The following is a 24345-nucleotide window of genomic DNA, read 5'->3' as shown; positions in this document are numbered from 1 at the left end:
CTTTGGAAGTCCGAGGCGGGCGGATCAAGAGGTCAGGAGACCGAGACTATCCTGGCTAACACAGTGAAACCCCATCTCTACTAAAAATACAAAAAATCAGGCCGGGCGCGGTGGCTCAAGCCTGTAATCCCAGCACTTTGGGAGGCCGAGGCGGGCGGATCACAAGGTCAGGAGATCGAGACCACAGTGAAACCCCGTCTCTACTAAAAATACAAAAAATTAGCCGGGCGCGGTGGCGGGCGCCTGTAGTCCCAGCTACTCAGGAGGCTGAGGCAGGAGAATGGCGGGAACCCGGGAGGCGGAGCTTGCAGTGAGCCGAGATCGCGCCACTGCACTCCAGCCTGGGCAACAGCGTGAGACTCCGTCTCAAAAAAAAAAAAAAAAAATACAAAAAATCAGCTGGGCGTGGCGGCGGGCTCCTGTAGTCTCAGCTACTTAGGAGGCTGAGGCAGGAGAATGGTGTGAACCCGGGAGGCGAAGCTTGCAGTGAGCCAAAATTGTGCCACTGCACTCCAGCCTAGGTGACAGAGTGAGACTCCTTCTCAAAATAAAAATAAAAATAAAAATAAAATAGTGTCTTTTACTGCTCTCAGTTAAGAGATCCCAAGTATAGCTGTTAGACCTTGAGTAGCTCATCTAGCCTCCGTGTCAGTTATGGCATCCATAAAATGGGAACCATTCCCTCTTTGGCAACATTCCAAGTGGTTGTGGGGATGAAATGAAATAAAAGGTTCAAAAGCAAATTATAAGATGTAAAGTATTTTACTAAGGTCATTATTTCTGGAAGAGTCTCGTGAGATTCAAAGAGGTAAAATAATTTGTCTGAAGAACTGACTTCACTACTTAGTGGCTTCTTTTGGCTGAGCACCGAGGACCAGAAGGATCAAGGGTTGGAGAAGTTGGGGGCAGAAGTGATGAGAGGGAAAGGGAAGTCAGCCAAGCCACAGAAGAGAACAGAGCCAGAGAAGCAGCAGGAGACAAGCCCAGGCAATCCCAGGCATCAAAAACAAAGTCCATGGGGTCAGGATCTGGGGGTCGGGGGTGCACTCATGTTCTCATCCACACACACGTAAGTGCGCACACATAACCTAATGTAGGTTTTCTGTGTTTTTTGTTTGTTTGTTTGTTTTGTTTTTTACTGCAAATGCCTTGGGTTAACCAAGGCCAACAGATGTAGAAAGAATACTAGCCTTCTACCTACTCCTGCCCTCCATTAGAGACGTGAACCTAAGTCTCTAAAAACCAAGAACCTCACTGGCTTTGAGGAGTTTTGACGGGAGCCCTGGATGGTTGTTCAGAGAGGGAGGCTGTGCTGGCCCACCTGTGCCGTCCGGCAGCCCGCAGACGTAAGTGGGCAGCATTCTGACCGTGGCCAGCCCGTGGCTCTTCTTCTTCAGCCCATACTCCAGCTCAGCCCGCATCTTGGCCTGCACGTCCACAAGCTGCTCTCGGGTCAGCCGGAACAAAGCCAGCACCTTGTCGATCTGCTTCCGCTGGGCCTGCACGCGGGAGGCCACTGCAGTCACCATGGCGGCCCCCTTGGTGCTGCCACTCTCTGACAGGAGGAATCGGACATCACAGCTCGGGACCAGTTTCCTCACCACCTTGTGCAGGCGTTTTGGGTACCTGAAGCAGAGATGATGGCAAAACATTGAGCAATCATAAAGGCCAGGCTCAGGCAAGACCCAGGGGCAGCAGTGAACTGGTCCCAGAGGGCCCTGGGGGGCTGGGGCTCAGCCCTTTATTTGCTGATGGTAGGGAGGGGAGGGGGTGACAGGACGGAGGGACTAAGAAGCTGGGGCAGTGGAAGGCACTTGGGAGGCTCAGGGAAGTGCCGATTCTGTCAACGAACATTTCAACCAGTCTGTGCAGAATGTATTGGCTGAATCATTTCTGATTCAGAAGAAATGATTCATTCAAAGAAATGATTCTTTGGACAGAATCATTTCTGTCCAAAGGGAAGGATTTTCTTTCTTGGCTCTTTCCAGGGACTTGAGCTCTTTCCAGGCTCTTTCCACTTGACTTCCACGTCCACCCCTGGTAGCCAAAGGGGCTTTCATTCTCCTTCCTTTTGGAAAATTCCCATTTCCCTGTGTTTTCCTACCAGGACCCTTCCCATAAACTTGGCAACCTGTGCCATCTCTATTTTTCCCTGTCTATGATTAGGTGTATCTTACTTCCCAGGCTTAACCACATAGTAGGTGTTCAGTAAATAATGGCTAGATGGAAGAATGAATGGAGAGATGAATGGGCGGGTGATGGATGGAAGGACATAGATACATGGAGGGACAGCATTCCTAATTAGGCAACTGGCTTTAGCAGAATATTTCTTTAAGAGTAATCCCCAGAAGCAACCCAGCCAGCCGATGAATGTGGGCCCTGGATTCACCCTTTCCCTTGTAATCTCAGAACCAACAAGAGGGGCTGATGGTTCCAGACCCCGGAGAAGCAGTACAGTCCAGAAGACACTGGGGCCCTGCTCCAGGGAGACTCGTTGGTGGGGGCGTGGCTGGCAGGCGGCACTCACTGAGGGTGGATCTTGTAGAGGGTGCCGTCCACGCCCACCGTGGTCCGGAGCCGTTCCACCTTCTTGTTCTCCCGGAGGCGTGTCAGGATGGCTGCCAGGGCTGCTGCACAGAGGTTGGCTGAGCGGAAGGAGACGATGGTACAGACATGCTGGACGGCAATGCAGTCAGCCTCAGATGGCTCCAGGCCCAGGTCCACCAGGATCTCTCTTGTATTGGCAAGGCCTTCTTTATACCTGGCCAGGGGACAGGAATGAGCAGGCCACACTTCTGCATCCCATTGGTATCCTCCCGGGCGAACAAGCTTCCCCACCTCTCAGGATTGTGAAAATTAACAGACAGGGCCATAGTAATAACATAAAAATAACAATATCAACATTGATAGTAGCAGCTGCCACTAACTGAGCAGTCACCATGAGCCAGGTGCTTGTCTAAGGATTTTACACGTATTAACTCCTTCAACGTTTACACAAATCCTGCGCGAGGCACCGTCATTACCCTATCGTACAGATGAGAGATGTGAGTGCAGAAAGGGTGAGTAACTTGCCCATGGCTGTACAGCTAGTAAGGGCTAGAGCCGAGATTTGAACTCAGCAGTTAGATTCTAGCACCCACACTTTTAATCACCCTGTGCTATGCTGACTTTCACAGAAATTCTGTCCCTGCCTAGTTTTGCATAGACATAGATGCTGTAGGTCAGCGCCACATGGCTGAGCTCAGAATCTAAACTGATCACAAAGTCAAGGCAATACCAGGGTTACTAAGCCTGAGAAGCAGGACCCTCAGATGTGCTGGACGGCAATGCAGTCACACAGGGGCCAGTCGCCTTCACCTGCAGCCTTCACCAGCCAGCTCCCCATGCGAGAGACCTGTGTGTAAGGCCTCAAATCACCACATTCAAAGCCAGTTCCTGATGGGAGCAGGTCAAGAAGGCTCTGCTATCACAGGAGTTCTGGACTTGGATTCCACACATGGGCTTAGTGTCCAAGGATGCCCTGATATTGTAAGCAAACTTGTGTGTGAATGTACATTTTCGGGGCTAAGGGTCTAGCTCTCAAAAGGATCTGTGATCCTAAAAATGTTACAAGTTACCACTTTAAGAAGAAGGCAGCAGAACATGGGAAGAGGGTGGCCCTCCGACATCAGAGTTCCTCACTGATGAAATCAACAAGAAGCTCTCATCTGGGTCACGGCAGAAATTGCTAACCCATCTGAAGCCATGACCAGATCTGAAATCCTCCTGGTGAAGGAGGATCTAGTCCCTCCTGCTGTCCTACCACACGGAGCACCCCACACCTGGGCCTCCCATCCCAACTCTCCACGGAGCCAAGGCAGAGGGACTTGCTTACTTCTCCATGGCAGCCACGTGCCGTGTTTCAATCTTGCCCTTAGTGTGGAGAGCAGAAGATTTCTCACCGCCGAACAGGAGGCCAGCCTTGGCCATCTTCAGCAAGATAAGCCTGACAAGCTCCCCCAGGTACAGGCCACTGATCATCTTCTCAAACCTGCATGTTGGTGAACAGATCAGTGGACGAAGCCCGTTTGATTAAGCTGCATCATTTCCCAAAGACCAGGAGCCACTGCCCGCAGGCAGGAGCAGATGGGAGAGGGCTAAGCCAAGATTCCTCCCTCTCACAAAGTGCTGGATGGCAAGAACTTTTGTCTCAAATCACCCTGGCCATGGGTACCATTCTCACATCGAGCACAGGGACTCTCAATTTCATAGACTTTGGGTATTTTCCCAAAATCACTCAAACATGATGCGACAAGTCAAATTTCACACTCAGATGCTTCCCACTCCTACATCAAACTTCTGTCCAAGAGAGAAAGATTCTGTGCCTGTGAGACGGGCTTGGACAGCCCCAGAGAGGCTCTACAACAATGTGGATTTAAGATCTCCATGGCTACCTACAGCTTTACTCCAAGTCTGCACACCAACAATTCCTAATTGTTTCCCAGGCAGACTATTAAATATTATTATTGTTATTATTATCATCATCATCATCAGAGACAGGGTCTCGTTCTGTCACCCAGGCTAAAGTGCAGGGGTGCAATCATAGCTCACAACAGCCTCCAACTCCTGGCCTCAAGTGATCCTCCTGCCTCAGCCTCCCACAGGTGTGCACCACCACACCTGGCTAATTTTTTTATTTTTGTAGAGGCAGGGTCTCATTATGTTGCCCAGGCTCATCTTAAACTCTTGGCCTCAAGTGTTTCTCCTGCTGTGGCCTCCCGAATCCCTGGAATTACAGATGAGAGCCACCGGACCAGGCCTAAATATAATGCTTATTTTCCAAACACAATAAGACCCAAAATTAAGAACAATCTATGTCATAATCTACCTTATATAGTTCATTATAAAAAGTCTTAGAACAGGCCAGGTGCAGTGGCTCACGCCTGTAATTCCAGCCCTTTGGGAGGCTGAGGTGGGTGGATCACAAGGTCAAGAGTTCAAGACGAGCCTGGCCAATATGGTGAAACCCCGTCTCTACTAAAAATACAAAAAAATTAGCCAGGTGTGGTGGCGCATGCCTGTAATCCCAGCTACTCAGGAGGTTGAGGCAGGAGAATTGCTTGAACCCGGAAGGCAGAGGTAGCAGTGAGCCAAGATTGCACGACAGCACTCTAGCCTGGGCGACAGAGTGAGACTCCATCTCAAAAAAAAAAAAAAAAAGTATTTGAACATTAAAAAAACAGAAGACAATCAAAAGAAATTTAGGGTGGATGTTAAGGAATATAATATATATACATATTTTTTGAGACAGGGTCTTGCTCTGTTGCCCAGGCTGGAGTGCAATGGTACAATCACGGCTCACTGCACCCTGGACCTTCCCAGGCTCAAGTGATCCTCCCACCTCAGTCTCCTGAGCGGTTGGAACTACAGGCATCTGTCATCACACCTGATTTTTTTTTTTTTTTTTTTTTTTTTGAGACAGAGTCTCGTTCTGTCGCCCAGGCTGGAGTGCAGTGGCCGGATCTCAGCTCACTGCAAGCTCCGCCTCCCGGGTTCACGCCATTCTCCTGCCTCAGCCTCCCGAGTAGCTGGGACTACAGGCGCTGCCACCCCGCCCGGCTAGTTTTTTGTATTTTTTAGTAGAGACGGAGTTTCACCGTGTTAGCCAGGATGGTCTCGATCTCCTGACCTCGTGATCCACCCGTCTCGGCCTCCCAAAGTGCTGGGATTACAGGCTTGAGCCACCGCGCCCGGCCTAATTTTTTTTTTTTTTTTTTATTTTTGTAGAGACTGGTCTCACTATGTTGCCCAAACTGGTCTCAAACTCCAGGACTAAAGCAGTCCTCCCACCTCAGCCTCCCAAAGTGCTGGGATTACAGGCATGAGCCACCAGGCCTGGAAAGAATAGAATTTAAGTAAAATGGAAATGGGTGAAGATGATAAAATTCAAAAAATGGACACCACATCCTTGGCACATGACTGCTCTGGGTCACTACAGCATGGGCAAGTGCCTGAAGTAGGTGCCACCAAAGAGGAATGTGCTTCCTGGGTGGGCAGTTCTAGCGTTTGAATCACTCCTAGAAGGTGCTTGAAATTCACCCGTATGTCTTGACAAAATGACTGATTCCAGGGCTGGGGCTAGGAAAGTGTGACATGAGCCGGGAACATCTTACAGTGCCAGGAAATAAGGAAGTATTTAAAGAGTGATGGAACATGTCAAAAGGACACAGGAGCCAGCTTCAGGGGCTTCCTTTGCCCAAATCTGAAACAATTTGAGCATCAAAATAAAAATGGACAGCAAACATGGAGGGAAGGTCCTGCCAGAGCCCCCACCTGCTGAGTGATGAGGCCTCCGAGAAAGCAAGGCGGCCGGCAGACATGCGAACACAAGGAGTTCAGCTGCGCCTGCCTTCTCCTCGCTGCCCAGGTGTGTTCTGCGGCCACACGTCCGAGTGCTCTTATCTTCAGTGCCTTTTATGTACATACGTAACCCAGAAATACTGACTGAATTAGAATTAGGGTTATTAGGGTTATGACTTAGGGAAATCTTTCAATGTCCTTGGCTCCTATTTCCTCATTTGTCAAATGAAACTGAAATACAAGCAATGCCTTAGAAATTTGTTGTAACGGGGCCGGGCATGGTGGCTCACGCCTGTAATCCCAGCACTTTGGGAGTCTGAGGCAGGAGGATTGCCTGAGCTCAGGAGTGCAAAACCAGCCTAGCCAACATAGCAAAACCCCAACTCCACAAAAAATACAAAAATCAGCCAGGCATGGTGGCGCGTGCCTGTAGTCCCAACTCCTCTGGACGCTGAGGTGGGAGGATTGCTTGAGCCTGGAAGGTGGAGGTTGCAGTGAGCCAAGATCGGGCCACCGCACTCTAGCCTGGGCTAGAGAGTGAGACCCCGTCTCAAAAAAAAAAAAAGAAAGAAAGAAAGTTGTGATGGATAGCTAGTCACAGCTGGAGAGCCTCCCAGGCAGCCAGGGGACCTGAGTGATTGGGCCCTGCCTGATGCCGATGCCCAGATAACAGCAGAATGGAACTCACATTTGCTTTCCCGGGTTGAGAGAGCCGAGGTCCAGCTCCCTGTCGAACTCAGTGCGAATGTCCTCCAGGGCCCCATCGTCCCCGAAGGCCCCCCACTCTGTGTTGATGCACATCCTGCCCTCGTCGCCCTCCACCAGGTCAATGTTGCTCATGTCCTCCATGTAACACGCATTTGTGCCTGTTCCTGAACCAGGGATCAGAGAGAATATGCAGAGAGAAGGCTCCCAGCTGGGCACAGACAGAACTCTTGACGGCTGGGGAGTCCTCCTCAATGTACCACAAAGTGCTTTTCATGCCCTGGGGGCCGGCTCTCGCTGGGGGAAGCAGCTTGGGCAAGCCCCAAGCACATGGGGAAAACAGCTGACATGTCAAGTCTGCACTTCTCAGGGTGCTCAGGCTTTGCAGTTCTGAATGGAGTCAATTGTGAAGAAGTCCCCTGATGAATATGGATGAAAGCTGACGAAGCGCTCTTACAAGAGGATGATATATGAAGCTAATCTTGTAAATATTTTTTTCAGAAAATCACCAACCCAGGGTAATTTTGAAAATTCTTTCCCTAAGCTACTTAGCTTCCTCTCTATTTGGTACTAAAAATATTCTTTACTTATGGCGTGCCACAAATTGTTTCTAGCAGAAGCTGCATGCTTATCTTAGACAGTGATTAGCTACCACCTAAGAAAGCAACACTCCGTTATGCAAAACACAAAATCGCTCCAAGGAAATGCCTCAAACACTTGAGCGCTGGGGAATGACTGCAAGTGGGCACCATCTTTTTGGACTCTTTTGGGAGGATAGAAATGTTCTAAAATCAGATTGTGGTGATGGTTACAAAACTGTATGTTTACTACAAATCATTGAATCGTACACCTAAAATCGGAGGACTTTTATGCCTCAATAAAGCTATTTGAATTTTCGGGGGTTTTTTCTTTTTTTTAGTATCTTTCCTTGGCTGATACTCTGGTGTGAGTATTTTAAATGCCAACATGGAAAATGAGAAATGTAGAAAAACAGAATGTAATGTTTGGAAAAAGCTTTTCTCAGAAATGCACAGACACTGTTTAGGCGTGGCCCCCCAATCTGTGGTTACCAGATGCAGCCACAGTGACAGACGGGTGCCATGACTGGCAAAGGCCTGATCCATCCCGAGGCTCCTGGAAACAGAAGGGCAGATGTCCCTCAGCTTTAAAGACCTGCCCTTCGGGAAAGCCAGGCTGAGGAGGGTCTTGAGGGACATTAAGAAAAAGCAATTCAGAAGAACTTTCCCCAGGAGGGGTAAAGGAATGGGAAAAGGAGAGGGGGATATTCAAGAACAACCTATAAGTCAGAGCCATTCAGCTTTACTGTACCCCAAATGCCTTCCCACACATTCCTCCAGCAGATCCCCTGGCTCTGGTGTGGAGACCACCCACTGGACACCCCCACTGCACCACGACCTCCCGGTCCAGAGCTGCAGTGCACCTTGCCTGACAGTCCAGTGGCCTCTTGGATGGTCGCCCTGCTTCCACTCTTGTCCCCAGTAATTGATTATCCACACAGCAGCCAAAATGGGCTTTTAAAAAATGCACATCCGGCTTGGCGTGGTGGCTCATGGCTGTAATCCCAGCACTTTGGGAGACCAAGGTGGGTGAAATCACTTGAGGTCAGGAGATTGAGACCATTCTGGCCAACACAGTGAAACCCCATCTCTACTAAAAATACAAAAAATTAACCAGACGTGGTGGTGGGCACCTGTAATCCCAGCTACTCGAGAGGCTGAGGCAGGAGAATTGCTTGAGCCCGGGAGGCAGAGGTTGCAGTGAGCCGAGATTGCGCCACTGCACTCCAGCCTGGGCGACAGAGCAAGACTCCGTCTCAAGTAAAAAAATAAAATGGGCATCCATTTATCCATCCCCCCCCCCAGAGTTCCCCAGTGCCTTCCAGTCTCCCTCAGGGGATAAGCCGGTGACCTTACAGTGACTGTGTCCACATCCTGTGCAATCTGCCCAGTCTGTGCACTCCCTCTCACTTGAATGGCCTCCGACTCTCAGCCTTCACTCACCTCATCCAGACACCACTTGGCTATTGGGTTCCCCCAGGACCCCCTCCCTGGACCCCTTCCCGTCTCCAAGCCTGTGGGTGTCCTCTTTCCTTTGCCAGGGACTCCTTACCCCCGGACCTCTACCTTGCCCCCTGGTTTGCATCACTGAGGTCCCGGCTCAAATGCCATCCCTCAGAGAGGCTTCCCTGACGCCTCATCTCACTCACAGTCACATCACTCTCTTTGGTGTCTTTTTTTCTTTTATCACGCTAACCACCACTTGAAATTATCTTAATAGTTTAGGCTCTCTGGGCCTCTCACCCACCTCCCCACTGAAAGTTCCCGGAGCACAGGAACTCCCCACTCAGAACCCAGTGCCAAGCCCAGGGCCCGGCACACAGCGGGTGCTCAGTAAACACTTGCTGAATGATGGATGAATGGATGAGTGAATGAATGAATTTTTCATGTCCCTATGTTGCTTCTCCTAAATAGTGTCAGTGCCCTTCCCACCGAATTCACTCATCCCCAATAGTCCCTTCTGCCCCACCCTCAAAACACCAGTCCAACTGAGTTACCGATGATGACACCGACTTCGCAGTAGGGGTCGTCATAGGCACAGGTCATCATGGTCCCCACGGTGTCATTGACCACGGCCAGGATGTCCACGTCCATGTCCTGCCGAACACAAGGCCAGAGGGCATCAGCGGGTGGGAAGGAGGTGTTTCCCTCCCTCCTTCCCCACAGAGGCAGCGGGCAGGGAAGGTGGCTGCTGAGACATCCCTAGATCCTGCCTGCTAGGCCTGTCTGAAGGAGGAAGACCTCATCAAGGTTCAGGGTCCTGGAGAGAGAAAGAGCCGACGGGAGCTGAAGCGGGAGCCCGTCCTCCTGCTTTGCGAGTGAAGGCCTCTGCAGTGGAAATATGAGGGACAGGCCACTAAGACTCCAGCCCTTGCTTTTTGTTGTTTTTTTTTTTAATTTAAAAAATTTTAGTTTTTAATCTACAGATAGGGTCTCATTATGTTGCCCAGGATAGAGTGTGATGGCTGTTCACAGGTACAAACATAGCACACCACAGCCTCAAACTCCTGGGCTCAAGTGATCCTCCTGCCTCAGTCTCCCGAGTAGCTGAGACTACAGGTTTCAGCCTTTGTTTGTGGGACCCTGGGAAGACATCGAGGAAAGCATGTTTATCCTGGGAGCAGTGGCATTTCCAGGAGAAAACACCAAAGTCCTCACCCACGGGGACATCTCAGCCAGCAGGCACAGACTCGGCCATGTCCTCCCCATGTGTGGCTTGGTGACTTCCTGTCTGGATTTCCTGTTCTGCCAAGTCGGCTTGGCTTATTGCACCAATATCCCCCAAAGTTTGGAAGAACATTTTAAAATAAAATGAGAGCCAGGCATGTGGCTTTTGCCTATAGTCCCAGCTATGCAGGAGGCTGAGGTGGGAGGATCACTGGAGCCTAGGAATTTGAGGATGGAGTGCCAGGCACTACCAGCCTGGGCAACACAGCAGGACCTCATCGCTAAAAAAAAAAAAAAAAAAAAAAAAAAAAGCAAAATGAAACCCATAAGGGAAAATGCAGGCTATAAAAGAATAAGATCCCAGCTTTAAAGAAAAAAAGACTGGAAGGCTATGCAGCAAAACATGCCTCTTGCTGTCAGGGTAACAAGCAATTTGGGTTTGTGTACTTTTCAGCTCAGCAAGGAGTGGGTCTTGCTTTTGCAGTAGTTTAAATTATTGTAAAATACATTCAACAAATAGGGATATTTAATGGACAAAGAGTGGACAGTGAAATACAGAACCAGCCTGGAAAGAATATGATCTTTTTGGCCTCAGAGAGGAGGGCGTGCAGGGCCTACACACAGCATTAGATCTAACCAAGACCTCCGGAAGAGGGCTGTGGCTGCTGGGGAGGCCCAGGGATGAGCTGGCCACCTTTCAATAGGGATTTGTGCAAGCCCCGCCTACCAAGGCTCTGTGGGTTCATCCAAGTTGGCCACATCTGTACTACAGTAGGACTTTTTCTAAGATCAATTCCTTCTCTGATTCTCCCTCCAGGCAGGCACCATATGTGACCCTTCACCCCACCCCCACCCCTCCAACCCAAGAGAAAGGAACTAGGGCTGGGAGAGCCTCTCACACGGAGGTGAATTCCTCACCTTGTGTCTCCTCATGGCTTTGGTCAGACGGCTCACCACATCCGTGTCCTGAACTCCTCGTGCCTTAAACTTCTTTGTCCATGAAAGCAGGACACCCTGGGAGAAGATTTCAGGTCCAGTTTAAATGAAAGAGGTGCTGAGATGCGCAATGTGCAACTGAGCTGCAGAAACTTCATGCCTACATGCATCCCCCATGGCCTTCTCTTCTCTAAACTGAATCCCCCCAATTTTTTAAAACATCACTTCTGCAGCCTTTTCTAATAATTTAAATGACTGTATTACTCTCATCTGAGTGGTTTGAAATATATGGTAGCAGAAGGAGTAATTATTGAAAAGTTAGAGCTCTTGGATTCATGAGACATTAGACAAGCCGTTTAACCTCTCTGAGCCTCAGTCTACACCTCTGCAAAATGGAAATGTACCTCCCTACCTCTCTCAAAGGAATGCTCTAATGAAAATACCCGGTGTATTAAACATGCAGAACGCATGGTTTGCCAGGTCCACAGAACAGAATTAACATGGTGGAACCTTGCAGGACTGTCTCAGGAACTTAATTTCAACTTAGAAAACTGATTCCCAACCAGGCAGAGTGGCCCGCACCTGTAGTCCCACCTGCTTGGGAGCCTGAGGCAGGTGGATCACTTGAGGCCAGGGGTTCCAGGCCTGCCTGGGCAACATAAGGAGACCTCATCTCTTAATAAGGAGAACGAAAGAAAAATGGTACTCAATTTGCATTATCAATCATTGCTTACAAATGGTGTTTCCTGAGTTTCGTGTCTGAAATCGCAAATAATCATACAACATTTCAGACTGGAAGAGAACTTGGAAGTTAAGAGAGTCGCCCAAGTCTTCTCAGTCAAGAGCAGCTGACCCAAGCTCACAAACTTCCTGACCACACCTCCTCCATTTCCCTCAATTTACGGATTTTAAAACCCTGAGATTGAGAGAGGGAGGAAATTGCTCTGAATCTCACCGCGAGTGAAGGACAGAGCCCTAGCAGAACGCAGGTCTCTGACTCTGGACCAGCCCTCAGGCTTTTTCCCTGCACCACAGCGCCGCCGTGTGGTAGCTCTCCCTAACTTCTGCCCTCATAGGCTATGACAACATCCCTGCCTCCCCGGACAGAGCCGGAAGAGATGCACAGGGTGGCTTTCTTCAAAAATCCTTGTTGCAGGGAAGGTGGATGGGGGAAGTGAGGGATAAATGCTTGTGATAGAATGTTAAATAAAAAAGGCAATTCCATACTACTGTACATTTTCTTTTTGTCTCAAATATTTGGTGACTGGAATCAACCATAGATTTCCTAAACTATAGATACAGGATAACACTTGTGCTTAATATAGCTATGAGTAAAAGAAAAACCCACAATTCTAGTGGTGGGAATAGTTGAATGTTGAGATGAGTGGTGATTTCTATTTTCTTCTTTAAACGTTTCCATTCCTTCTCTCTTTTTTTTAACCTTGAAAAAGTATTACCATTTATTTTATTATCAGAAAAACATGCACACACACACACACACACACACACACACACAGAAATTTCTCTTTGGTTAAGACTTTCTGTTCCCGACTGGATTAAGAAAATGTGGCACATATACACCATGGAATACTATGCAGCCATAAAAAAAGGATGAGTTTGTGTCCTTTGTAGGGACATGGATGCAGCTGGAAACCATCATTCTCAGCAAACTGTCTCAAGAACAGAAAACCAAACACTGCATGTTCTCACTCATAGGTGGGAATTGAACAATGAGATCATTTGGACCCAGGAAGGGGAACATCACACACTGGGGCCTATTGTGGGGAGGGGGAAAGGCAGAGGGATAGCATTAGGAGATATACCTAACGTAAATAACGAGTTAATGGGTGCAGCACACCAACATGGCACATGTATACATATGTAACAAACCTGCATGTTGTGCACATGTACCCTAGAACTTAAAGTATAATAATAATAATAATAATAATAATAATAAATTTTTAAAAAGACTTTCTGTTCCCTCAAAAATAAGAATAAAAAAAAGAAGTCAGGCTGGTCTCGAACTCCCGACCTCATGTGATCCGCTCTCCTCGGCCTCCCAAAGTGCTGGGATTACAGGCATGAGCCACTGTGTCCGGCCTCTCCTTGATATAATTAAATGCCCTTCCTTAGTTTAAATTTTACCTGAAAAATCTTTATTGTGATATGACACTAAACGGGTCAAAATGGGCCGGGCACAGTGGCTCACCACACCTGCAATCTCAGCACTTTGAGAGTCTGAAGCAGGAGGATCACCTGAAGTTAGGCATTCAAGACAAGCCTGGCCAACTTAGTGAAACCTTGTCTCTACTAAAAATGCAAAAATTAGTTGGGTGTGGTGGCGGGCACCTATAATCCCAGCCACTCGGGAGGCTGAGACAGGAGAATTGCTTGAACCCGGGAGATGGAGGTTGTGGTGAGCCAAGACCGCACCACTGCACTCTAGCCTGGGCAACAGAGCTAAAAAAAAAAAAAAAAAAAAAAATCAAAATGTTTTCAGGCACCTGCTGCCATTTTCATTGAGGTTCTAAAGTGGTGTCTTTCTGGAAAGGCACTGTGGTTGGGGAGCTTATGAGCTTGGGGTGGGCTACTCTTGGTTGTGGCTTTGTGCAAGTCTCTTAACCTCCCTGAGCCGCAATGTTTCTCAAATATAGAATGAAGATAATCATATCTACCTCATAGAATTGTTTGGGGGATTTAACAAGATAATGTGCATAAAGCATTTGGCACAGTGTGAGGTACAGTGTCAAAACCCGAGGTACGTGTTTTTATCGTTATTATTGAGAAAGATGTTGGTGGGTATTCAACATAGATAAATGACAAAATCCTGGATGGATAAACCATACGTTCACATCCTCCGCTGCCAAGCTATCAAGAAAGCATGTGCGTTTAATTCTCAAAGTTGAATGAATTCTCACAGAGCTTGAGAATTTTCTTCCTTCTTCCTGGATTCTCTGTTGCAGAGCTCTCGAATAAGAGCAGCTGGCACACTCATTCCACCACCCACACTACAGGATCCAGCCAGGCGCTGATTCCCAAACCCCTGACACACGTCTACTCACTCCTGGGACCTCTCTCTGCCAGCCGGCTCCACTTGGCCTCACCCAAACATTCCCTGGAAACTTTTTTGTATGTTTTCTTGTTGTTGTTTTTTGTTTGTTTGTGACAGAGTCTCGCGCTGTCACCCAGGCTGGAATGCAGTGGCGTGATTTCAGCTCACCACAACCTCCACCTCCTGGGTTCAAGCAATTCTCCTGCCTCAGCATCCTGAATAGCTGGGATTACAGAAGCCCGCCACCAGGCCAAGCTAATTTTTGTATTTTTAATAGAGACGAGGTTTCACCATGTTGGCCAGGCTGGTCTTGAACTCTTGATGTCAGGTGATCCACCCCCCTCGGCCTCCCAAAGTGCTGGGATTATAGGCATGAGCCACCGCACCTGGCTGCTTGTTTTAGAGATGGAGTCTCGCTTTGTGGCCTACGCTGCTGGAGTGCAGTGGAGTGATCACAGCCCACTGCAGCCTGGACCTCCCGGGCTCAAGCAATCCTCCCACCTCAGCCTCCCAGAGTGCTGGGATTATAGGCATAAGCCACCATGTCAGGCCTCTGGAATCTTCTTTATATTATTTTCTCAATCCTTTCTTTATAAAAGAATGAAAAAGTAAAACTCAGCCTGTCCTCTATACAGATGAGGGCAAATTCCCACGATAGAATCAAATAACTGATTGACACCTTTCAACTGTCAGATAGTTATCAAGCACCTATTAAACACAACACATTGTGAGAGACCTTGGTGGGGAAGGTCTGTGCCCTTGGCGGGCACTACTTGCCCTCCAAAAACCTCTGTTGAATTTAGGGATAAGATACAAAAGCACAAAGAGCCAAGTAATCCAGGGACAGTCACCACAGCCTAGCAGCTACTGTGTAAGGCCCAACCACAGTGTTGGATGCTTTACAAATGCTTTGCCTAAGTTTCACCTCAGCCCAACAAGCAGATATGATTATCTGCTTTACAAATGAGAAAACAAGGCGGGACACAATGGCCCATGCCTGTAATCCCAACGCTTTGGGAGGCAGAGGCAGGCAGATCACTTAAACCCAGGAGTTTGAGACCAGCCTGGGCAACATAGTGAGACTTCATCTCAACAAAGAAAAAAATAAAAATAAATAAAATTTTCTCAAAGAGAAAACAAGAGGCTCATGAAATTAAGGAACTGGTCCAAGGGGACACAATTTGTCCTGAACCATGATTCGCAGCCATGTGTGCGGAACGTGGAAGCTCATTCCCTTTCACTATTCCACACCAATAAGCGACTCAAGCTGGCAATATCAAGCACATCCCAAGGAGGCCCATGTGACTGTCAGCTGGGCATCATAACCAGAAGGGCCAGGAGGAGATTGATCAGCGTCCCCAACCCACACAGGACTGGCCCGGGGAGACTAGACTCTTCACAGAACGTCCCCTTATTTGCTGTCTTTATTCACATAAGATCGGGTTAGCGTCCTCCTGCTTACAGACTGAAAACTGAGACACACACAGATGAGTTACCAGGAACCCCCACCTGGCAGGTGGCACAGCTGAGACTGTGTATCCCAGGCTCTGTGTCTGCTCCAGAACATTCTCACTCTAGTGTCCCCATTCTAATCCTCCTCCTGAGGGCTCACGACAGGGAGAGAGTCCCCAGCCTTCCCACGCTTCTTCTAGTTGGCTATGTCAGTGGTCCTAAGTGCAGGCCTCAGGCAGCATCACATCTCCTGGGAACCTGTCCGGGAGGCGAATTTAGGGCCTCCTTGCAGAAACACTGATTCCAGTAGGCCCAGCAGTCTGTGCTTAAAACAAGCCCTCCAAGGAATTCCTCACACCAAGGTTTCAGAGTTACTGAAACGCATTTCACTTTCCCGAGCTGTGCCCACGTTAATCATAAAATCAAGGCCACTGCGTTAACAAGTTCTCTGCCTCACGCTGACGCCCCGTCATGAACAAAAAGAAAAGAAAAAGACAAACAAGAAAGCTCCTGCTGTTCTCTCCTGCGAGCAGCCTGACTCCCGCCCGTGCCCGCATTCCGCAAGCCCCAACTCCTGCACAGCTGCTTCCCTCCGCGGGCTCTGGCCTTACCTCTTCCAGTTTAGTCTGTCGGCAGGGGAAAGAAAAAGTTAGGCCAAGGGGCAATTTCTTATGCTTTAAATCTTTGGTCTTCATGAAATCTGCCAGACAGTCTGCTACATATTCAAACAGCTGCAGAGAAGAGAAAGCAAAGGACGTGGGCTAAGGTGTGGTTTCCCCACACACAGATGCCACCGCCTTCCCTGCTGTCACAGGAGCCACCTGCCAGGTACCTCTGTGCCGTTCCCACGGATGATTTCATTGGGTGTTGGGTAGAACTGACTCTCCATCTGCACATGTCGCTTCCCTTCCTCAGCGACTTGCACCTTCAGCACTCGAAACTTGGACCCTCCGAGATCCAGGGAAAGGAACTCCCCATTTTCTATTAAGAAACAAATTCAGTTTCCATTTATTGAGGGTCTACTACAGATACGGCAAGCTCTGCATTACAGGGTGGACATATAATCAACGTCATCAAATCTTACAACCACTCGGTATCATTATGCCCATTAGCCAAGGCTGAGGACTATGGCCATTTCTCAGAGCCCTCGAGGTAAGGCGCAGAGCTGAGATGTGAACTAAGTCTGCCTGACTCTGCAGCCTGAGCCCAACCCACTGGCTCATGCTGCAGGAAGGCGCATTTCCGCTGGAGAAGGCCAGTGTGAGCACAGTCCTTGCAGGTGGTATGAGAGGTGGCCTCGACAGTGGAGCCCATCCTGGGATGCCATCACCGGGAAGACAGCGGGTACTCCCAGCCTGGGGAAACTCGGATAAAGGTATGAGGGGGAAGACAGGTGTGCAGCGAGGAGCAGCCAGCTTCCTGCAGCCCATGATCCTATGGGCAGAGGGAAAACACTCCTGGAGGGGAGAGGAGACAGGGACCAAACGATGGCCCTTGAGGTGCCAAGGATGCTGAACTTTTTAGGCCAGAGCCACTCCAAAAGGAGAAATTGGAACATGACCCAGCCCAGCCCAAGACAGATGCCATTAATTGAAAGGTGGAGGCTGGGTGCAGCGGCTCATGCCTGTAATCCCAGCGTTTTGGGAGGCTGAGGCGGGGAGATCACCTGAGGTCAGCAGTTCAAGAACAGCCTGACTAACATGGTGATGCTGCTGCTGCTGCTGGTCTATAGACCATAGTTAGAGTAGCAAAGGTGCAGCCAGCTCGATTTTTTCATTTTTGTGGAGACATCTGGAAATTCTTACCTTCCCAGATCAGCCGCAAAGGAGCTGATGGAGCCGTTTATCAATTCGGTGAGGGAATTCAGGGAGTTAATCCTATGCAACTTTTATTAGTATTTATTATGCACCAAGCAAGACGGTTCTCCCAGACGCTGTCTTGCTGTGTAGGAAGTAGGGTAGATCACACAACCTATGTCCACACATTTACTGAGCATCTACTCTGTGCTGAGTAACATGAGTCAGGTGCTAGGGATGTACAGATGAAAGACGATGTGCTCCCTGGGAAACTGATCCGAAATACAGGCACATAAATCAGCCATTTCCATATAGTAGGACCAGTGCTCAGATTGTGAGAGGCACGGGGAGAGATACCCAGATCAAAGCTGGGAGTCAAAGGCAGCTGGCTCTCCAGGGAGGGGACACAGAGCTGAGTGTTGAAGGGTGAGCAGGAGTCCGGCTGCCAGGCTGCGGGGAGCGGGGGTCCCAGGGGGAGGAACCATGGGCAAAGGAATGAGACAGCATCCAATAGGAGTGAGTGTGCTTTTGCCAAAGGAGGGCAGCTGTCGTAGAAATGAGGTTGGAAGGTGGTTCTCAGGTTAAATTTGGAGGGATTTGGAAAAGCTATCCCACCCCAAGGATCTCGGGCTTTATCTGGAAGGTGAAAGGGAGCCGCAGAAAGATTTTAAGCTAGGGAATGCCAAGATCTGAGATTTTGGGGACAAATGCCTCTAACATCAACCAGAATAGACTGAGGGTTTAACAAAAGAAGAGGCTGCTGTGCTGCCATCGGATGGGAGGGGATGTGCTGAGACCTGGCCAGCGTCGGTGCAGAAACTTCCCACTCCCATCACCCGCACGGTGATCACTATCAAACACCGCACTCCAACAGTGGCTCGAGGTGCCATTTCATGGAAGCCACACGGTGTGATCCCTTCTGTCTCTGACCCCAGAAAAAAGGAACCAGTGGACCCTGGGAGAGGGAGGACCTGCCCAGGCAACAGCGGTCTGTGGGACCTCGGGGTCTTCACAGACATCAAGAAAACATCCCCAGCCAGGCACAGTGGCTCACACCTGTAGTCCCAGAACTTTGGGAGGCCCAGGCAGGAGAATTAATCCCTTGAGGCCAAGAGTTCAAGACCAGCCTGGTCAACATGGTAAAACCCTGTCTCTACAAAACAAAAGACAAAAAGTCAGCTGGGTGTAGTGGCATGCACCTGTAGTCCCAGCTACTTGGGAGGCTGAAGCAGGAGGATCACTTGAGCCTACGAGGTCAAGGCTGCAATGATCTATGATGGCTCCACTGCACTCCAGGTTGGGCGACGGAGGGAGACCTTGTTTCTGAAAAGAAAGTAAAAGAAAAACAGCATCCCAAGTGGGGTAGATTCCTTTGGCCAATCTGCCTGCTCCAGAGGACCCTCCATGACCTGCCTTGGACACCAATGGTTGGTTCCCTTCTCCTAAGTCACTGTGGGGGCTCATGCCTTCACTCCCTCCCCTTCCCCAGTACAGAGTCTCCCAAAGACGCACGGTGGCTGAATGTGGAGATTCCTGGAGATTCAGAGTCCCCAGGGGGAGGGGCTGGGAAAGTGTGTATTAGGAAACACTCCAGGTTCCAGGCTGACGACCTCAGGGCTCCTGGGCTCATCCCCAAGGCCTATGTGGCCTTGGAGGCTGACTGGAGGCTAAGGTCTGGAACAGAGCCAGCAGGGGTCAAGCTAGAGAATCACAACCACCCTCACTCTTCCCATGCCCCTTCCATGACTGGCAGAGAAGGCTCCAGTATGAACACAGCACTTTCAAGGCACTTGATCCTGTCAGAACAGACCACTGCAGCCCCCTGACCAAAAGGCTGGGTGGTAACTAAGGCTCAAACAGGTAACTCCCTCACGGGTAGGTCCTGATGGGAGTAGGCAAACTCAGGACTTCTCTGGAAACTGCATACATTTCTGAGACAGATGCCATAAGGAATTAGGAGAGTTTTTTTGTTTTGTTTTGTTTTTGAGACGGAGTCTCACTCAGTCGCCCAGGCTGGAGTGCAGTGGCGCGATCTCAGCTCACCGCAAACTCTGCCTCCCCAGTTCACGCCATTCTCCTGCCTCAGCCTCCCAAGTAGCTGGGACTACAGGCCCCCGCCACCACGCCCGGCTAATTTTTCATATTTTTAGTAGAGACGGGGTTTCACCGTGTTAGCCAGGATGGTCTCGATCTCCTGAACTTGTGATTCGCCCACCTCGGCCTCCCAGAGTGCTGGGATTACAGGCGTGAGCCACCGCACTCAGCAAGTTTTGTTTTTTGTTGGTAATCATGAAATTATATCACCAGCTCACAAGAGCTATGGAGGACTTGGGACAAGATTTTAGAGATTTTAAAGCATGCCATTCACATGATCTCATTAAATCCTGACAATCATGTACGGTGCCGGGATTTACCAAGAACACCTGGCTTATTAGGAACTCTGGACCCAGGGACCTCAGCACAACAGAATCACTGGCAAGATGCTTTGTGTGGTGAGAGGCTCTGCGGAGACGGGGATGGGGAGCTGGGCATCTTCCTGGCTAAGGAAGAGAGAGTTTCTATGACTTAGTTACTTTCACTTCTGAACCTTCAGACGCAGCTAGGGCCAGGAGGACACCGCCTATCCCGTAGCCTCTAGACCCTCAAAGGCTACCTTCCCTTGCTTCCGGGGACACACCTTGTCTGTATCTGGAGGAGGGACCTCAGTCCAGGAAGCCAAGTGGACTTAGCCCTGGTGCTCCCCACATGACTCAGGTGCTTCCTCCCAGGGGCCCCAGATGCCCTGTCAAGGACACGTTCCAGCACTGTCGTCAAGCTGTGGCAAGGACAGAGCCAAGATTTCAAAGTAGGGCTGTCTCTCTCCGAAGCTCACATCCCTCCAGGACAGGGCACTGTCCACTCGAAGCACCTCCCCACAAGTGAGGGCACAGGGCCTTTCCCAGTGCAGTGTCCCAGGGCCTCTCAACCAGCAGAGCCAAGCTACCTTGATCCAGGCATTGCTCCAGAGAGGTCTGGAACTCAGCTAATTCCATCAAAGCCGCCTGAGAGCTCCCAAACCTCAGTCCCTGCTCTTGCCACACAAAGCATCTTGCCAGTGATTCTATTGTGCTGAGGTCCCTGGGCCCAGAGGTCCCTGGCCCCTTGTAGCAAGAGCCCCAAGGTTCTTTCACGAACTCGGTTTGAGCACTGGGACCCTGACATGGGAGAAACCCCTTGATCCTTGGTGGTTCTGTCTGAACAGGGTTGTCACAGGAAATACGTGGCTCAGCGAGTCCCTAGCACCCTATGACCGCAGTGGTTGCTCAGTAAATGGCAGCCCTCTTTCTTTCTCTCTCTCTCTTTCTCTTTCTTTCTTTCTTTCTTTTTTTCTTTCTTCCTTTCTCTCTCTCTTTCTTTCCTTTCTTTCTCTCTTTCTTTCCTCTCTTTCTCTCTTTCTTTCCTCTCTTTCTCTCTTTCTTTCTTTCTTTTTTGATGGAGTCTCACTCTGTCACCCAGGCTGGAGTGCAGTGGTGCAATCTCAGCTCACTGCAACCTCCGCCTTCCAGATTCAAGTGATTCTCCTGCCTCAGCCTCCTGAGTAGCTGGGATTACAGGTGCATGCCATCACACCTGGCTAATTGTTGTATTTTTAGTACAGGTGGGGTTTCACCATGTTGGCCAGGCTGGTCTCAAGCTTCTGACCTCAAGTGATCTGCCCTCCTCAGCCTCCCAAAGTGCTGGGATTATAGGCGTAAGCCACCACACCTGGCCAGTAGCAGCCCTTTTCCCTCTTATGGCTTCATCCAGAGGCTGAGAATGGAAGAGTTGGATTGAACCTCATAGATCCTCTCTAGAGAGTTCTAGGCCATTGTAGGCAAAACAATGTCCACCCCACCCCTCCACAAAGATGCTCATATCCTAATCCCCAGATTCTGTGAATATCTGAGGGTGCAAGGCAAAAGGGAATTAAGGTTGCAGATGGGATCAAAACTGCTCATCAGCTGACCTTGAGGTTGGGAGATTATCCGGGATTATCTAAGCATGACTAATGTGATCACAGGATCTTTAAATGTTGAAAGGAGGCAGAAGGTCAGGTCAGAGAGGGACCTGAAGAGGCTATATTGCTGGCTTTGAGAACAGAAAGAGGCATGCCTCAAGGATGCAGGTGGCCTCTCGAAGCTGGAAAAGCCAAGGAAACGGATTCTCCCCTCAAGCTTCCAGAAGGAATGCAGCCCTGCCAACACCTGAATTTTAGCCCAGTGAGACCCATTGCAAACTTCCGTCCACCAGAACTGTCAGAGAATATATTTGATTGCTTTCAGCCACTGGGATTGTGGTAATACATCACAGCAGTCATAGGAAACAGATACATGGGCCATTTCTCATTCTACAGATGGGCAAACTGAGGCTAAACACTTGCCTAGGTTCACTGAGAGTGACAGAGCTGGACCTCAGACCCAGGTTTGTTGAATTATCATTGAATATGATTTCTACTACATCATTCTTGCTTCCATTACTCATACTCTATGGCCTAGAATTTAGATACCTAGGAGCCAGCACCATTTATTACTCATTCGACAAATATATCAGGGCCTGGCATGCACCTAGCACTCTACTAGGTGCTGGGAACACTGTGGTGAGTGAGACCTTGGACCCATGGATTGAGTGGTTAATTTGGTGGAGACTCAGAGTGGGGACACTGCAAAGTGACAAGTGCCCTGACAAGCACCCAGCCCAGCTCGGGATACTTCGTAGATGGAGGCAAGGACCGCGACGCTGAGATGGAAAAGCCATGTTGATGCTCACCAGGGAAGAACACGGAGATGCTCCGGGAGGAGAGGGAGCAGATGTGTGCGGCCACGATGGGCAGAGAAGCCAAGGTGCCTTGGGGCTGCAGAACCAAGAGGGATTCAGCAGGACTGAAGCACAGAGGGGTGGGGAGGGCTGGACGGCAGAGAGAGGGTTAGAGAGAGAAGCCAAGGTACGGGGCAAACCTTAGGTACTTTAGATACCCATCGGCCAAGAGGAGCCGGGGACCCTGGCAGCGGACGACTGCACTCACCGGAACCATCAGGAATGGCCCTGACGAAGGTGGGCAGCATCTTCACCGCGGCCGTGGGGTTCGTGTCCTTCGCCAAGCCCTTCTCCATCTCTGCTCGGAACCGCCTCATGATGTCCAAAAGGGTTTCATCGGAGAGCCGCATGTGATACAGGAACCTGTCCACCTGGAACAGACACCGCCACCAGGGGGCGCTGCTAGGGGCCCTCGCCCTCCAGCCGAGGCCGTAACCCCCGACATCCCTCAGCAAGCTGCGTCCCTGACTCTGGGGACAGCATGGAGATGTGGATTCCCAAAGGCTCCCTATCTGACCCCTCATCAGGCAGAGGACAGGGAAGGGAGTTGGGAAAGCAGAATGGAACGGAAGGCTGAGAAGGTGTGGAGTCACTCCTCTGAAGGGCAGACTGAGGAGAAAATGATTCCTCCATTATTCGGATGAGACAAGGAAGAGGCAGAAACTAAGAAGGATTCAGGGTTTCCGATTCCCAGTTCAGGGCCCTCATCAGTGTCCCATTCCTCTCCACCGAAAAAGGCCAGCTAGAGCTTGAATCGTGGAGTCCTAAACGTGGAAGCTTGCTTTCATCCAATGATGATCACAGATATAACCAAACAGGTTTCTCTTTGTTTATTGGCTGCCAGGAAGCTCAGAACTAAATTCAGTTTCCAAAAGCAATGTCTAAAATCTAGTCCTTTAAATTCCACCCCACCCCCGCCCCGCCCCTTTATTTGAGACGGAGTCTCACTCTGTTGCCCAGGCTGGAGTGCAGTGGTAAGATCTCGGCTTACTGCAACCTCCACCTCCCAGGTTCAAGCGATCCTCCTGCCTCAGCGTTCTGAGTAGCTGGTATTACAGGCAGGTGCCATCACGTCTGACTACTTTTTTGGTTTTTGTGGGCTTTTTTGTATTTTTAGTAGAGATGGGGTTTCACTATGCTGGCCAGGCTGGTCTTGAACTCCTGACCTCAAGTGATCCACACGCCTGGGCCTCCCAAAGTGCTGGGATTACAGGCGTGAGCCACCTCACCCAGCCATAAATGTCCATTTTGGTTTAACTGAGTTGTTGTAGTTAAGATAAAGCTGAATTTTTAAAGTCAGCTCAAATTGCTATTGATAATGAGTGGATCTCACTCATGTAACCAGGAAACAGGGACAGAAGACCATACCCAAAGGAGGGAAGTTATACAAATCACTATGGCTATACTCAGTCCTCTTGACAGTAATAAGTCACATCAGGGATGGCAGCAAAGTTTCCTCCCTCACACTAATTAACACTAATCAATTGGTGCTGGCAGTCTGGAGCCCCGGGCTCACTGGGATGGATTATTGATGGGGGCAGGAGGAAAGACAAGGGCATATGCGCCCCATTCTTGCCAGCCCTGTTTCTATACTGAGCACTCTCCACCCTCCAGGTGACAGGAGGTTCTATCCCAGGTACATTCCTGGTGAAAGGGCATTTTATCCAGGGTGAAGAACACGTGCTACTGTCTACAAAGTGCATCCATGTATGTCACCTATTCTCATCGCCACATCGTCCCTTTGAGGCAGCCACATAAGGCCAAAGTTCTTGTCCCCAAGTGAGAGGTGAGGGGAGAGGGCTGCAGAGCTGCGGCTATGTGGGACTGTAACATAGTCTCCAGATCCCTTACCCCCATGGCCTGGCTTTGGCTCACAGCTCTGTGGGGGATGCATAAGCCTGACAGACAAATGATACCAAATGCACAGGGCTCTCATTACCTTCAGGCTAGGACAGGGCCCCGGCCATCCACTAGGCCTCAGAGGCTA

General features: G+C 49.7%; 1 protein-coding gene across 1 annotated transcript in view; it reads right to left on the bottom strand.

The window, feature by feature from the left end:
• Positions 1-24345, bottom strand: part of LOC105466098 (hexokinase domain containing 1) — a 46745-nt gene that overhangs the window by 17845 nt on the left and 4555 nt on the right. The window contains exons 2-10 of the mRNA XM_011715034.2: positions 22567-22729; positions 16562-16710; positions 16341-16460; positions 11208-11303; positions 9620-9719; positions 7028-7211; positions 3875-4030; positions 2528-2761; positions 1322-1626 (exon numbers count right to left, since the gene is read on the bottom strand). Coding sequence (XP_011713336.2) covers positions 1322-1626; positions 2528-2761; positions 3875-4030; positions 7028-7211; positions 9620-9719; positions 11208-11303; positions 16341-16460; positions 16562-16710; positions 22567-22729 — 1507 coding nt within the window. The remainder of the gene's footprint in view (positions 1-1321; positions 1627-2527; positions 2762-3874; positions 4031-7027; positions 7212-9619; positions 9720-11207; positions 11304-16340; positions 16461-16561; positions 16711-22566; positions 22730-24345) is intronic.

This window comes from Macaca nemestrina, chromosome 9 (genome assembly GCF_043159975.1).
Source record: "Macaca nemestrina isolate mMacNem1 chromosome 9, mMacNem.hap1, whole genome shotgun sequence".
Lineage (NCBI taxonomy): Eukaryota > Metazoa > Chordata > Mammalia > Primates > Cercopithecidae > Macaca > Macaca nemestrina.
The sequence above is the reverse complement of the archived record's forward strand: the minus strand, read 5'-3'. Positions and strand labels throughout refer to the sequence as shown.